The sequence below is a fragment of the Pseudophryne corroboree genome, chromosome 2 (genome assembly GCF_028390025.1).
Source record: "Pseudophryne corroboree isolate aPseCor3 chromosome 2, aPseCor3.hap2, whole genome shotgun sequence".
NCBI classification, from domain to species: domain Eukaryota; kingdom Metazoa; phylum Chordata; class Amphibia; order Anura; family Myobatrachidae; genus Pseudophryne; species Pseudophryne corroboree.
Genome location: NC_086445.1, coordinates 203,397,198 through 203,413,762, shown reverse-complemented (window position 1 = coordinate 203,413,762; position 16,565 = coordinate 203,397,198). Strand labels below are relative to the sequence as shown.

At 36.7% G+C, this 16,565-nt stretch overlaps 1 protein-coding gene across 2 annotated transcripts in view; it reads left to right on the top strand.

Moving 5' to 3' along the window:
- The window catches only part of COL2A1 (collagen type II alpha 1 chain), a 59,289-nt gene extending 43,314 nt beyond the window's left edge, over positions 1–15,975 (top strand). For both annotated transcript variants that reach the window (XM_063952234.1, XM_063952235.1), the window contains 17 exons: positions 732–785; positions 1,455–1,562; positions 1,931–1,984; positions 2,478–2,531; positions 3,835–3,996; positions 4,284–4,391; positions 5,421–5,528; positions 8,432–8,485; positions 8,917–9,024; positions 9,551–9,604; positions 10,174–10,281; positions 11,749–11,802; positions 11,906–12,013; positions 12,183–12,471; positions 13,064–13,251; positions 13,433–13,675; positions 14,336–15,975. In XM_063952234.1, the coding sequence (XP_063808304.1) occupies positions 732–785; positions 1,455–1,562; positions 1,931–1,984; positions 2,478–2,531; positions 3,835–3,996; positions 4,284–4,391; positions 5,421–5,528; positions 8,432–8,485; positions 8,917–9,024; positions 9,551–9,604; positions 10,174–10,281; positions 11,749–11,802; positions 11,906–12,013; positions 12,183–12,471; positions 13,064–13,251; positions 13,433–13,675; positions 14,336–14,482 (2,001 nt within the window). In that variant the 3' untranslated portion in view covers positions 14,483–15,975. The remainder of the gene's footprint in view (positions 1–731; positions 786–1,454; positions 1,563–1,930; positions 1,985–2,477; positions 2,532–3,834; positions 3,997–4,283; positions 4,392–5,420; positions 5,529–8,431; positions 8,486–8,916; positions 9,025–9,550; positions 9,605–10,173; positions 10,282–11,748; positions 11,803–11,905; positions 12,014–12,182; positions 12,472–13,063; positions 13,252–13,432; positions 13,676–14,335) is intronic.
- Positions 15,976–16,565: the final 590 nt, after the last annotated feature.

The following is a 16,565-nucleotide window of genomic DNA, read 5'->3' as shown; positions in this document are numbered from 1 at the left end:
ATTGGCTGCTGATTGGTGCGTTTATCACCTTGCACTTATCACTGGTTTATCACTTCCTTATCCGTCTCCAGGCTTAATACATCTGCCCCACTATTTGATATGTCCTAATGATGATGGAATAAACCATCGAAACATCAGTTATTTCCTGAGATTCTGTAGTATTTCCATTAACCAAGGGCCGCCATATACAGTGCATATTGTTGGGCTCCTTGCAGGGGAGCACCTACGGAGGGCACCAGGACACTTATACGAGCTAATTGGAGTGCTACCTCTGGGACTCTCTTCTAACTATATATATATAACTATATCTACATATACAGTGCTTGTTACTTTACGCTAGGAAATAGCAAAATGGACAGAGTATAGGCAGGATATTGTCAGTTATACAATAATATAAGAGCATATTAAATCTGTTAGCATGAATACTAATGCATACATTTTCTGATTTGTTATTGCTAAAAGTGGAGTTAAATAACACTGAAAAAATAATTCACAGTTTCAGTGAGAAAAACTTGGCTTTTATTTTAATAGCAAAGCCACTAAACTGTTTTTCTTTACTTTGTGCCTTTAACAATTGTCAATTACATCAATGCGAATAACTTATTTTAAAGTTGAATTGGTAGTCAACAAAGATAAAAAATATCAGAATTGATTTTTCTAATACTTAAACTGTAATGTTTCTATTGAACCTATGAACAAATAGACTAATCATGAAATTGTCTCTTTTATAGGGTGATCGCGGAGAGACTGGCCCACCTGGTCCTGCTGGTTTTGCTGGTCCACCTGTAAGTAAATAAAACTGTTGTTTATCTAGTATCTTCAATTCCAATTTGTCACCATAAATGATGACTTGATCTACAGTATTGTGATTGTAAGTGAACTTCAATACAATTGTGATAGATTATGGCTGGGAAAAACGCGATCTGGAATTTATGGATTCTTGGTCAAGAATCAATTTTATTAAGATGCTATAACCGGAAGTTCCATTCCTAGATTTTACTATAAACATAATTACATGTACAGTATGTAGATTTGCCACAATGGTCTATAGCAATATGGTCATAAGTGGGGTTGTCCCTAGAGAATTCCTGGAGGTTCTTCTTTCCTGAGAGTGGTCATTTATAACCAGACACAGGGATAGGCATTTTCTAAACTTGAGAACCTCATTGCTCAGTACTGCTTCTGAGGCGTAGAAACTAGTAGCAAGAAAAAGATCCAAATAACTGGAATAAAATCACTGTACCTTTAGTGGGTTCATGTACTACAATGACCAGGGAAGATTAATTTGTTGGCTGTATCGAGAAAACCACCATACCACCTTCTTGACATATCCATGTTGTATATCATCAATCAATTTTCAGCAATTAAACTTGAAGATATATTGTGACTTAATCATTTTCTACAGTATGTTTTCCTAGTATCGGTTCTGAGATGCCCCTTTGTTTATTTTACAGGGTGGTGATGGTCAACCTGGCATTAAGGGTGAGCAGGGTGAGTCTGGTCAGAAGGGTGATGCTGGTGCTCCTGGTCCTCAAGGTTCATCGGGTGCTCCTGGCCCTCAGGTTTGTTCATTATATCCAACAAAACCAACATAGAATAACAATTTTACCTTTGGTGGCACAATCAGAATATACCAAGTCCACCTAGCAGTCACTAACATGCATTTTACCTCTGTATGATGCCACTTTACTATAATACCAATGTGCATATATTTATTGCTGCAAATTAAAATGTTACATTAGATAAATAATAGATGGTAATTTAAATTATTATTGGTATACAGTAGTATATGTTTTGCAGTTGTAAACAGTTTCAGTAGCTGATAGATTACAAAAATACAACATAATAAAATATAGGGATGTACAGTATATGACCCATTAACTATACTTAATATTAACTTTTAACATGTCCAATGTCCTTGTCATTCCAGGGCCCAACTGGTGTTAATGGTCCTAAAGGAGCTCGTGGTGCCCAAGGTCCAGCTGTAAGTATAATTTTTACTGTCCTAATTTTATTGGTTTACAATCCTAAATTACTGTATTTCACAGGTTAAATCCTCTACACATGTTCAGAGATGTGTAGCATAATAACAATATTTACTCAATATATTCCTGAGTATAAGTATTAAAATGGGCTTAATGGAGCTATGGTTGAAATATAAAAATAAATGCAAATGTCCAGTAACTATATAATGTGGATATGTGGATATAGCCCTAATAACAGCCTAGCTAATCTGTTAACTAATCAGGATATCTGTCAATGTTCACAGTCATCAAGACAGATTAGATTTCAATAAACAAATATGCTGACGTCTTACAATTAAGTACAGAAATAATGTAATTAAAAGTTATTTTCCTGTATTTGTTGATATGAAGTTGTGAATAAATAAATAAATACATATTTTCCTTCTAACTAGATGATCAGTCTAATAATGTTAATTGTATACATTTTGTAAACATATTTTCTTCTACCTATAGGGTGCTACTGGATTCCCTGGTGCTGCCGGCAGGGTTGGTCCTCCTGGTTCCAATGTAAGTAACATGCCTTTATTTACCACTTATTTTCATGGTGGCATCAAAGATTTGGCCACATATTAGGACAGTAATATTTTTATTTCATAACAAATATTCAGGGGTACCTCTGTACACAATAATATATGCAGTTATCTTAAATACAGTATATTTATAACATAGGCCATGTTTCCCTAGGTTTCTCTAGGGCAAATATAACCCCCAAAACCTTCAAATGTTTCCTGAAAATTCACCTTATGAAGCAAGCTTATAATTTTTTAAAACTAGCTTCTTAACCTTCCGATAACCGCCCCTCTACACAATTCACACAAAAGTGACATGTATTCTTTTTCTACGCCTCAATCTCTGACCACCAACCAACATAGCTTCAAGAAGCAGTTTTCCTTTTAAAATCTGGCTGCACAAATACTCACTATGTGGAACATAAATGTTGTGTATCAAACCCTTTCCCCTCATATCTCTTATGGCCCCTACACAGTTGACAATTCTGCCAAGGCACCCAACGGCTGATACGGCCGACGGACGACCCGTTTGGCAAAAAGGGAAATGGTGTGGGGGTGACGGCCCCATAGCCCTGCATGCTAATATGGATGATATTGTCTATATCGGCTTGCAGGTACAAACGAGCTGGCACCAACGATGAACGACCGCGGGGCAGCGCATCGTTCAACGTTGGTGCATACACCCTGAAAGGTATGAACAATTTCTCATTCATTACTAAATGAGATTGTTCATATCGGCCACACACATCGGCCAGTGTGTCGGGCCCTTTAGTTTGCCTGTAAATGTCCAGTCTCATTTCATTACTGCATTTGTTCCCAGAATATGCTGGTGCTATGTAAATAAATGTAAATAATATTAGATGAAGAACTATTGGCACTGAGGTGGAAACAGTGACATGAAAGACTTTCTGACAACACTTGCTGTAATCATTTTCTGACCAGTTGCTTTATATCCCTGTGTGTTACAGACACCATTCTATAATTTATGAAATAATATCTTTTAGTCCTAATGTAGATAACTGCTATACTACATTATGTCTTAAACAGCATAATTCATATATAAATAAACATTAAATACATATTTTACAACTAATTATGTCCAATAAATAAATGGGTGCAAAAACAAGGACCATTTCTACTCTGTAAACTTACTTTAAGACTTACTGTATTTTGGAAGACATTTCCATGTAATGATGAGTATCCTGTAATTATTATTATTATTATTATTATTATTATTATTATTATTATTATAATAATTAGTAATAAGTTCTGAATAACACAATTTTAAAACCATTTTATAGGGAAACCCTGGTCCTCCTGGTCCTCCTGGATCTGCTGGTAAAGATGGACCAAAGGGTGTTCGTGGTGATGGTGGCCCTGCTGGTCGTGCTGGTGACCCAGGTCTTCAAGGTCCCTCTGGTCCTCCTGGCGAGAAGGGAGAGCCTGGTGAAGATGGTACTTCTGTGAGTATATCTTTACATATAGCATTCAGTTATGTGTTGGGGTGTAAAAATCACCATTGAGTATAAGGCAACAAGAGGGGAAAAGTAATTCAAAATCATGTTACTATATTGTCCTATTCATATACCTGTAGTCCCCTTGATGTCTAAAAAATTTAATTGGCCAGACTACTGTATCTTCATGAGTTCAGTTTTCACTACATACATAGTTCTGTGTTATTACTGTGTTGCCAATTTCATATCTTCCATGAGGAGTACTAATTATGAGTATTGATCAAAATTTTCTTTAGGGTCCTGATGGTCCCCCTGGTCCTCAAGGCTTGTCTGGACAGCGTGGTATTGTTGGTCTTCCTGGTCAGCGTGGTGAGAGAGGTTTCCCTGGCCTTCCAGGACCCTCTGTAAGTATACATTTATGCAAAGTGAAGTGAAACTGTTATAATGGGATCAGGTTAGCATACCGGCGGTCGCCAAGCGCTGGAATCCCGATACCATGGGATCCAGTTAGCATAGCGGGGACTGTCATCTGTTGTGAATGGACAGTTGCTACATTTATCACTTCATTTCACTAGCAGCATGATACCTCAGCAATTTTAAGCATTATTGCCACAGGCATTTGTCTAATTTACCTAAATTTAAAATGCATCCAGTGGTGGAAATGGCCCGATACAGGGGAATATTCCATACCGCCACTTCTTCTACTGTTTTCCTTATAACACTATCAAATTCCATTCAACTTACATTTTCCATACCACCACTTCTAAGTTTAGACTTTGGCCAAACCTTCTATAGATTGGTTTTTAGGACACAGAACAACATTTATTGAATATAGAAGGACATATATAATATATATGTAACTCTTCTCCCAAAACTATATAGACATTCCTATAATGTATATATAAAAACATAGCTTACATATGTGTCCTATTATGTTGCGGTTCTGTCTTGGAAAAGTCATTAAATAGGGTGCTGATACAATTCTGGGTGATTTGTCACCAAATGGATACATATTTGCCCATTACAGCACCCTCAATATTGCTATTGTTCCTCTGCACCTCTATGATGTTCAAGAAAAAGTAGCGATGTTATTAACCACAATGTACTGTTCCAAAATGGCAAATTGCAGCCATTGCATTTATTTGAATTGACTCAACTCCTAAGGCTTCTAGTCAACAAAAGCACCATAAAGAAGTAATGGATATTCAATTGCATTGTTAGCATAGCAATACAATAATAGCACGTTATTACCCCTGTACAGATGTCAAAGATATATGCTACAAATAGATCAGAACTGATCTAAGTGGCCCTAAAATATTCCATAGATAAGAAGATTATGTTGGCAATAAAAATATAAAAATGACAAATCAAGATATGCCTGTGTGTTCAGACCTATTATATTCCGAATCCTCATTCCCTAAATATTTCCTTAGGGTGAGCCTGGAAAACAAGGAAGCCCTGGAGGTGCTGGTGACCGTGGACCCCCTGGCCCTGTTGGCCCACCTGGTTTGACTGGACCTTCTGGAGAGCCTGGACGTGAAGTAAGTACCTAATTTTGATGCAGACAAAATACTTTTGGGTTCCCTTGCAAAGTAGCAGTTTAATGCCATTGTAGTATTAATCACAAACGAAATTACCATCATTAGTATCCTCCTGCGGCCACTATTTCACATTTTGTGAGACTTACTATAAGCAAATGTCACGTCCCAGCATTTGCCACTTAGACCATTCAGGTTAAGCATACTAATATATTATACTGTATGTATCTTATCTGTGTGATACTATCAAGATATTCCATCACAGATGTTTCAATTTTAGTTATTTATTTTCTTTTTGTTTTGTCTCCTGTCTTTCCTGTTTGCTTCCTCTGCCTACTGTCTGATGGCTTCAGAATCCAAATAAGGAGGCAGAGATAGATTCAGAAAACTATAGCAGTGTAGTAAATTATATATGTGTTACTCTGCTTTGGTTATAAGAATAGTAATATAAAATAGAAGTTTCCATTTATAACATATAGGGGGAGATGTACTAAAGTTTTGAGAGTAAAAAGGGGGAAGAAGGCTGCGCTTTGAGAGGAAATGAGCAATAACCACTAATTGTGTAAAATTAAAGACAATTTATTAAAAACATTAATTACTTAAAAAACAGTGATATTATGTGCATTTACATTATACCATAAGCATGCTATGGAATAGTAAAATTTTACCCAAGATATTGATACCGGATATTTGTCATATAGACACTGAAGGATCTGTTCCAAATATTGCCCAAAGATGGTTTAAATCCAATAGTTTTCCACTATGTAAGTCCCATTCAGATAATACCAGAAGAGTCCGTTGTAATTTCCATGGACCGCTAGAGGATTTTAGAAGTGATAAATGTCCCAAAAAGTTTGTGGGTACCTCATGCAATGCGGTAGTTTGGATGGTGCCTCTCTGGGGTTCTCCTGGGTAGCTGGAAGTTGTTGTGGGCTGGTTCAGATCCGGTTAGAGATGGTCGTGCTCAAAGCATGCAGTATCCTGGTAACCTGACGCGTTTCGCTGCATATGCCTTGCAGCTTTTTCAAAGGTACCTTTGAAAAAGCTGCAAGGCATATGCAGCGAAACGCGTCAGGTTACCAGGATACTGCATGCTTTGAGCACGACCATCTCTAACCGGATCTGAACCAGCCCACAACAACTTCCAGCTACCCAGGAGAACCCCAGAGAGGCACCATCCAAACTACCGCATTGCATGAGGTACCCACAAACTTTTTGGGACATTTATCACTTCTAAAATCCTCTAGCGGTCCATGGAAATTACAACGGACTCTTCTGGTATTATCTGAATGGGACTTACATAGTGGAAAACTATTGGATTTAAACCATCTTTGGGCAATATTTGGAACAGATCCTTCAGTGTCTATATGACAAATATCCGGTATCAATATCTAGGGTAAAATTTTACTATTCCATAGCATGCTTATGGTATAATGTAAATGCACATAATATCACTGTTTTTTAAGTAATTAATGTTTTTAATAAATTGTCTTTAATTTTACACAATTAGTGGTTATTGCTCATTTCCTCTCAAAGCGCAGCCTTCTTCCCCCTTTTTTCTTTGTAAAATATTGGGAGTGACTTCCCTCTTAAACATTGGCTGCTGCTTAGCTTAGCTCCTCATCTCACAGCGCCCGAATACTTCAAGAAAGTTTTGAGAGTGTTAACGTGGAGAAAGATAAAGTACCAGCCAATGAGCTCCTAACTGCCATGTCATAGGCTGTGCTTGAAAAATGAAAGTTAGGAGCTAATTGGTTTGCTATTTTTCTCTCTGCATTTATTTCTCTCCAAGGCCTAGTATGTCTGCCCCATTGTAAGGCAAGCACAATCTTATTTGATGTTTTAAATATGCTGCTGTAGTTTTTTATGAAAATGATATGTAAAAGAGACATTACCCTTACTATGAATTAAGGCTTCTTTTCTAGTATGGAAAATAGTTTAAGAGCGCTCAGAAACAAAAAAAAAATAGCATCATATCGGTGCTTTAAAATATTGTACATTTCCAGAGAGAAAGCCTTGGTGGTCTGAACCTTAACTATTGACACATACCTGTGAGTGTAACATTACATTACTCAGGGCTCTGTGCTAGTATAGGAACTTCAGAAAGGTGTACTATAATGGCTGTGTGACCTCAACCCAAGGAAAAAGATAACCAAAGAAAACCAAAGATCCACAGAATTATCTAAAAGGCTTAGCTGGAGAGAAATTATTCACACTTAGGGGCAGATTTAACAATGAGTGGAAGTCTTGTTATCATTCGTTACGAATGTTAAATGGTGCTCCAGCCAATCAACTCCTAACTATCATTTTTCAAACACAAACACATGACAGGCTGGAGCACCATTTAGCATTCATATCATTCGTTGTTAAATCTGCCCCATAGTAGTAGTAAAATTACTTACTTAAGTGCCTCCTGCGGCTTTTGCATAATTTCACAAGCCGCAGAGACGTACGGTGGGATGTAGTGGTGTCCGAGTTTGCTGGAGGTGCGGGATTCTGGCCGAACTCAGACTTTTTTTTAAAGTTGCAATCATTTACAAGGCAAAACCATGCCCTGTAAATGACTGCTGCTTTAAAAAATTGTCAGAGTTCGTCTGGCATACCAGACCTCCGGCAAACTCGGACACCATTACATCCCGCCGCCAGTGTCTGTGCATTAGCGCACACCTCGGAATCAGCCCTCATATGGCATGAGATGATAGTCATTGCTACTATGAAATGCTCCAGACTTCAGTTAAATAATATTAAAGTTAAATAATGAAAATAACATAATCAAATACACAAACAAGTAAAACCAGAATAAAAAACAATAACATAATTATTAATTTATATTTAGTAGGCAAGGGACAAAATGGGAAATTATTTTCAGACATATACTGTAAGTCTAAAATGTTATTTTCCTTTAGGGAAACCCTGGAAGTGATGGTCCTCCTGGTCGCGATGGTTCCACCGGTGTGAAGGTAAGATTGGCAAATGTTCCAGTTGATGTACTGATCACAAGGACAATTTTGTTTAGGTCCCAATATGATGGCAGTAACACTAAAATTAATTCAGCATTCATTACTTCTAATGCTTTTATAATTAAATTAAAGAGACAAGTGTTCAAGATAGCTTTGATCTTCATGTTCTATATATGAAATAATAACCATTTAGGATTAAAGTAATTGGATACCAAGGAACATGCAATAATCCTGATAATAGCTTAAACCAATGACTACTGTAGCTGAGTATATTTGGTATAACTCTAGTATGAACTTAGTCAGAGGATATTTGCTGAACTTTATATATTTGTAGAACTTTAAATCTTGATATAACATTTTTCTCTACCACAAGAGGCATGAGTTATTTAAGAAATCATATAGATATGCAACCTTTTGCTCTAACCCTACAGGGTGACCGTGGTGAGACTGGGCCTCTTGGTGCACCTGGTGCCCCTGGCTCTCCTGGTGCCCCTGGCCCTGTTGGCCCAACTGGAAAACAAGGAGATAGAGGTGAATCTGTAAGTACATTTTTTTTTCTGAATAAACTTTGGGGGATACTCTTTTTAAAATGGCCGACTCTTTACTATATAAAAGTTTTAAACACAGTAAGCAAGTCAGAAACGTAGAAATGTGCCAAGGAGTTTGTGATGCTCTTGTGGAAGTATAGGATAATGCATAGAAAATATTTCCCCACAGTTGTTATATATTGCATATATATAGGATTAGCTATAGCTACAATATTTAGCCAGTTGAGTCACATAGCACTATTACAGAATGTAGCATTTTTATTCTTATTTGAATAAATGAGGCATAAGGGGAGTGTTATTGGTACCCCTACCCAATCTGATATACAAGCATTTCTTACAAGCTTAAGGAAGTACATTTCAAGAAAATAGTGAAGTAATTAGTTTAATACTCCTGAGGCAAGTAGTCGGTGTTTAGTTGTTATATTTTGTGAAGCTATATAGCATCCATTATACCATACATTAAAACATGGTAGATATTCTTCAATATCTTTAATACAACTTTTATGTTCATTTGTAGGGTCCACAAGGTCCTTTGGGTCCATCTGGTCCAGCTGGAGCTCGTGGTCTGGCAGTAAGTACTCATTTTTATATATTCTGGTCATTTTTTTCCCAACAATTTCATGTATAAAACAATCCACACATATAATTACCTTTCCGGGCTTTAATTTGGTGCTCACGTATTATAGTGAAATCACAATCATACAGACGTGTCCTGATAGCTTATTATCATTGTGCACAATTCTGAGACCAGAAAAATGGTTGAGACAACCGAAGGATGAATATAATTTGTAGCTGCAATGGGCTGGTACAGACATTTTACACTCACAGTGAAAATGCAGATCAATCTCAGTTTACCACAAGAAATTAGATTTTTTCCATTAAGGACTATATTTATTTACTTAGTAAGCAGCACTGTATGGGGATGACTATATAAAATGAACAAATAATTATATGAACCAAGGTCAGACCGCCTCTCCAGGAAGTGTCTGCTTTATTAGCTCAATATAAACTTGTTACAATGTATCCTGTGTGCACTTTGTTTGCAGACTGCACACCTAATACATTGCACATTGGGAAATATTTTTAGCATAGTACTGTATTATTTTTAAGGCTCTTTTATAACATTTTCCTTTATTTTAGGGTCCTCAAGGTCCACGTGGTGATAAGGGTGAGGCTGGTGAATCAGGAGAGAGAGGACAGAAGGGTCACAGAGGATTCACTGGTCTTCAGGGTCTGCCCGGACCTCCAGTAAGTACACTAATTGAAAATATATAATTTTTTTTATTGTTTTATTAAAGATGAACTGATACTAATCCACAAAACTATGCCACTAGTATCAGTCTCTGCCCCAGGCGGTTACGCTCTAATTTCCTTACACTTTAATTTCCTTCACCACACAAAAACACTAAGTCTAAACTAGACATAACTAAATGACCCTTCTAGTTTGCCCTTGGGCTGCAAGAGTAAACTCGGCAACCTAGATCAGAATAAAACCAACCAGAATGGCAAGACAGCAAAGACAGCTAACCCCTATGCCACTTTCTCAGTCCCGTGAAATTGCAAAGCGTACATTTTTATTCTTTATCTCATTAAAATCATCAGCATTTGTGCATTAAACTGGAGCAAGAGTGAATATTATCTATATTTGGAAGATTATATTATATGGTGTGGTCATCTTATATTAATGTGAACATTTGTGTTACTAGAGGCCTCTAATTGGCAAACACAAAATTCATTATTCAGAAACCATACCAATCCTGTCTACTGACGTAATACATTGTCCACGTGATAATCAGGTATTTTATTACCACAAAAAAGTATAGGAAATAGAGAGCAGATTCAACTCTTAAGTACTTGTCTTGCCAAAATGACTCAACTATAATGGATCATTATTTTGAAATGTTTGCTGTTAATTTTACAAGCAAACATTGTTGATCCATTATACAAGCACTTCCAACTGTTTACCTGTTTCAGATATGACGTCCCATTTGGGTTTGTTAAGTGTTATTGGAAATAAAACTTTAAAAATAGGTGGAATTCTATTGTTGCCCACAATGTCCTAACTTATATAATTCAGGGATGTGTATTAACATAAGTCATGCTTTTAGTCATTTAACCTATTTGCTTTTTTGCTTATGTGCTTAGCCTAATCAAAGTGCAAGTAGGAAAAATGATAAAATAGGCTTTTAAATGTCTCATCTTCTTTCTATCAATTGAAAATAATCAGGGTGCAGTCATAAATTACCATCTTAGAAAAATGTAACAATATTGTTTCACAATTAGACTTCTGTTACACAAAGCAAAACACAATCACACAGCACAATGCAGTAATCAAACATGGTTCTAATTTGTATATATAATGCAGAAGTCTTGGTTACACACATTTGCAAATATCTGAGCCTTTTGCCAGTTTTCCGTGCTTCTGCTAAAAAATGGTCCTAACCCAAAATAATGAGAGTGCAAGGTCAGATAGTAAAATGTTTTTCCATGGATCAGTTCTTCTATGGACACGTCATAATATTTGTTAATAAAGTTCTGAACAAGTAAGCCTAGTATTTAATATATTTGATATAACTTAAACTGTGGTTACTATAGACACTACTATAACTATTAAAATAAAGGTAGGTGTATTTCAGTATTGTACTATAAGGTGTATGAGTTATTGTAAAACAGGGATAGCATACATTTATATTCAAACTTTTTTTCTTCAATTAGGGTACTGCTGGTGATCAAGGTGCTACCGGTCCCGCTGGTCCTTCTGGCCCAAGAGTAAGTTCTAAAATATAACTAAAAATGATGAATATTATTATTATTATGTCATTGTTTATGTTAGACACTATCAGTTAACTTACATTTTATTTACCTTGTTTAGGGTCCTCCTGGGCCTGTTGGTCCCTCTGGCAAAGATGGTTCTAATGGTCTGCCTGGTCCAATTGGTCCACCTGGTCCTCGTGGTCGTGGTGGTGAAACTGGTCCAGCTGTAAGTATACACACAATTTTAAATTTACGGTCTTCTAACTATCTCTAATTAAATGTATTCCTACATTACTTAAGTGCAGTACTCACGCCATACTTCATTAGACAAAAGAAGGAAATATAATGATAAACTACTGGTTCATAACTCATCTGGTTTGTTTTTCTTTCAAAAGGGTCCTCCTGGTCAACCTGGTCCACCTGGTCCCCCTGGTCCTCCCGGCCCTGGCATTGACATGTCTGCATTTGCTGGCCTATCCCAGCCAGAGAAAGGACCAGATCCTCTCCGTTACATGCGTGCCGATCAGGCTTCCGCAAACCTCCGCCAGCATGATGTTGAGGTTGATGCCACTTTGAAATCACTGAACAACCAGATCGAGAGCATCCGTAGTCCAGATGGAAGCAAGAAAAACCCAGCTCGTACTTGCCGTGACCTGAAACTGTGCCACCCTGAATGGAAGAGTGGTATGTACAAAATAATCACTACTACACAGACTATATGAATAAATAGCAGCAGTTCAGTTTCTCTGTTTCTTTTTGCTTTCTTTTTTTTACTTAACAGTATTTTATATATATTTTCATATAAGGGGAGATGAATTAAATCTTCTGAAGGTGACAGGTGAAGAAGTTGCCAAATGCAGCCAATCATCTGCTAGCTTTCATTGTTTAAAATGTACATAATAAATGATAGCTAAAAGCTATTTGGTTTATATGGGCAACTTCTTCACTTTTTGCACCATATAATATACTTATTGTGCTGTTCCATCTCCAATTGTTTTTGTTCCTATTGCTGATTTTCACATTCCCAGTATTCAATGTATCTTGATCCTCTCTTCCTAAGGTCACTATCTTCTAAGTCTAATATGGTTAAGTGAAGAACCCCTGTGCACTTACAAGTTTTACATGATCAATATTTTATCTAGATCATATATTTGCATCATTATTATTACTATCTTTGATAGCTTATCTTTCTTGCATCATGTTTAAAATTCTTCAGAACAGAACAACGTATTTGCCTTGTATTATCCTACTGACTGAATCCTGATCATTTTTTCAGGTGACTACTGGATTGACCCCAACCAGGGCTGTACTGTGGATGCCATCAAAGTCTTCTGCAACATGGAAACTGGAGAAACATGTGTATACCCCAACCCAAGCAAGATCCCAAGAAAGAACTGGTGGACAAGCAAGACCAAGGACAAGAAGCACATCTGGTTTGGAGAGACAATCAACGGTGGCTTCCAAGTAAGTAAATTTCTAACTTTCTGTGCATTAGACAACAATTAGTTTACATTTGAACTTTCCTGCTTATATTTCTTAAATGACTTAGGTGCCTGCCTTTCCCCATATTTTTATATAGCCATTTGATTATTTTCATTATGTGATTTAGCATCAAACACCAATATGTTTGTCTTTGCCATTGCAGTTCAGTTATGGTGATGACAGCTCAGCACCCAACACTGCCAGCATTCAAATGACCTTCCTCCGCCTGCTGTCTACGGACGCATCACAGAACATCACCTACCACTGCAAGAACAGCATTGCTTTCATAGATGAGGCATCAGGCAACCTGAAAAAAGCTCTCCTTCTCCAGGGCTCAAATGATGTTGAGATCAGAGCTGAGGGCAACAGCCGATTCACATACAACGCCTTGGAAGATGGCTGCAAGGTAAATATAAATGTAGAAATATTTAGCAAATTATATGGAATAAAGAGTAAACCCTGGGGCTATTTTGTTTGTTTACTTAATTTGCCCTTTATTAAGTGTTACAAAATATATAAACATAAGTTATTGTGCATTGAAACCTTTATTTTATGCTTATTTAAATGAGCATGGATCAGATATATGTGGTTTACTGTGATGTAATAGAAAAGCTGGACTGGCCCACAGGGCTGAAGGGGGACTCCCCAGTGGGCCCCACCCCTTCATGTGATGTCAGGCTACAGACAGTGCAATCAAACTAGACATTGTTACTCAAATAGATGGTCAGTTGCATGGTCTCTAATGGCTGTCCAAGCCCCTGTGGGGACTGGTCTCACTCCACTGTAACTGGCCCTACCCCTTTAGTGTGGGCCTCTACCACTGCATTCCTAAGAGGGGGCCTTCATTCCAAAGTCCAATACTATGTAGTAGAATGATGTAACATAGTCGGTACAATGCTGTCTAGAGGACAGAATAACTGGTAGAATAGAGAATACCTTTTAACAGCCAAAGTGTTGGATCAGTAGCTACTACAATCTAAATGTTTTTTTTATAATACAAAATAAAAATATTTAAATGATTACAAATGTTATTTATGCTTTAACCATTGTGCATTATTTATTCTAGAAACACACTGGCAAATGGGGAAAGACAGTTATTGAATACAGGACACAGAAAACTTCCCGCCTGCCCATCGTAGACATTGCACCTATGGATATTGGTGGAGCTGATCAGGAATTTGGCGTTGACATTGGCCCAGTTTGCTTCTTGTAAAAACCCAAAAAGTAAATAAAAAATAAATAAAAACCCTAAGGACCTGAGTACTTTCCAATCACTTTTAGGACTTCTGCACTGAATGGCTGAACCGACCCCAAATTTCCATTCATCCACGCGCTTACATTTTGGACATTTTCATTTTCTATTGCAAGACCAGAAATGGGCAGACTGCGGAATAAAATCATGGTATTATTTATTTATTGTCTTCCTGTAAGACCTATGGGTCAGGTGAAGGTGTGACACTAACTGGCATGATTGAAAGCCCCCCCCCTAACCGATGTATGAAGTGCAGTTTAAAGCAACCCTCCCCCCTCACAGTGTATACCAGCAGACTACCAGACTGCGTGTCATTGAATGAAATGGTGCTATGTTGTAAAAAAGTTTGTATTTTGTAACATCAACTGATATAAAAATAACTTTTTTTGGAAAGTACAAGTTGATCTGAGCTTTGTTCTTTTTACTTTTTTATTTTTAATTATACTGTAGATAGCAAAAAATGAAAAGTTCCCGGATTTAAAGTTTGTCTGCCCTTTGTTTGTTTTTTTTGTTTTTATTTCCAATATGAGATGGAGGAAGTTTAGGGCAAAATCTAAAACTTCCCAGGTTTAAGCTACCTCACACTAAGTATAAAAAGAAAACTAGAGAGACACGAGTTTAATCTTGAAGCTGAACTAAACACACAGTAGGAACTGTGGATGGAGATATCATGGGTCGTTATGTCAAGAAAAAAAAGTGCTTACCTTGCACTTCTATGTTCTCCACTTAGTAGAAGACTAAGAAATGGATCAAAGATCGAGGCTCATGGGGAATCAGTGGAGTAGATAATGGTGACTTAAGTGTTGCTGTTTTGTGGTGGAATGTGGACAATGCCAAAGTTTAGCAGCTAGAGTCAATAAAATCAGTATTGTAATAGGCAAGTGGATGATTTATACTGTTCAGGTCAAAGCCATTCAAAATAATTACTCTGTTGTTTTCCCAACTATGTATGTGAATTGTTGATCCTTTAATTTTTCCCTAGAAATATAAGTATCTCTAACTTTTACTTTGCAGAGTTTTAAAGGGAAAAACAGGTAGACATTTTTTGCCAGAGGGGGTGGGGGGAAGAGGGAGCAAAACCATAACGGATTAAAAATAAAATAAATAAGAATATGTACTATTTTGTATATGTAAAATAGATATTTTTTTTATTTTGCAATACTGATTTTCAGCATGGTAGGCTAGTGAACATGTCCAACACCAACACTAATCTTTCTTGTGAAATAATTGTCTTACTGTATCTTTTTCTTTCATTTTCCCATCCCGCCTACTCTTCCGCAATAAAGATAGAAAGCTTTTTCTATAAAAAATAAAACCCGTTTTGTTTGATTTTTTTTATTTGTATTAAAGTCCATCCTATGATGTAATCTTTGTTGAATGATGTTAATCTTATCTGGGATATTTCATGACAGAACGAACCAACACAAATAAAAATTTTAATTATAAAAAATTAACCACAAGGCTTTTTATTTTATTTTTTATTTAATTCTTTGTGCTAGCTCATCTCTATATGTTTTGAGATTGGTAACAGTGCACATTAACAAGACATTTCTTCTTGGTGAGATTTAATATTAAGAAAATATTAACTTTAGAAAAATTATACTAAATCCCATAGTACCAATATGATGTATCAAGCAGCACATTTTAACCCAAAAACATTGGTCTTTCAGTGCCACTAACTACGAAATTTTATCGAAAATCAGGAAATTTTTATTTGGTTTGTAAAATAAGTAATAAACTTTACAACATATTTAATGAGAAGAAACTGTGTGATTTTGTTGTATTTAACAATATTTGTCTTCTAACACACACACACACACACACACACACACACACACACACACACACACACACACACACACACACAAGGATATGTGATATATTGAAAAGTGCTACTCATAAAATAGGACTCCAAAGTCCATCCACAATCACCGGCACCACTGGTGTCCACACTGCTCTCCAGGCCTTGTTCTGATCTCTGTGATGTTACGGACTCAGCATCTCCGTTAGTCCTGCCCAAACACTTGTCATCATTGAAAGACTT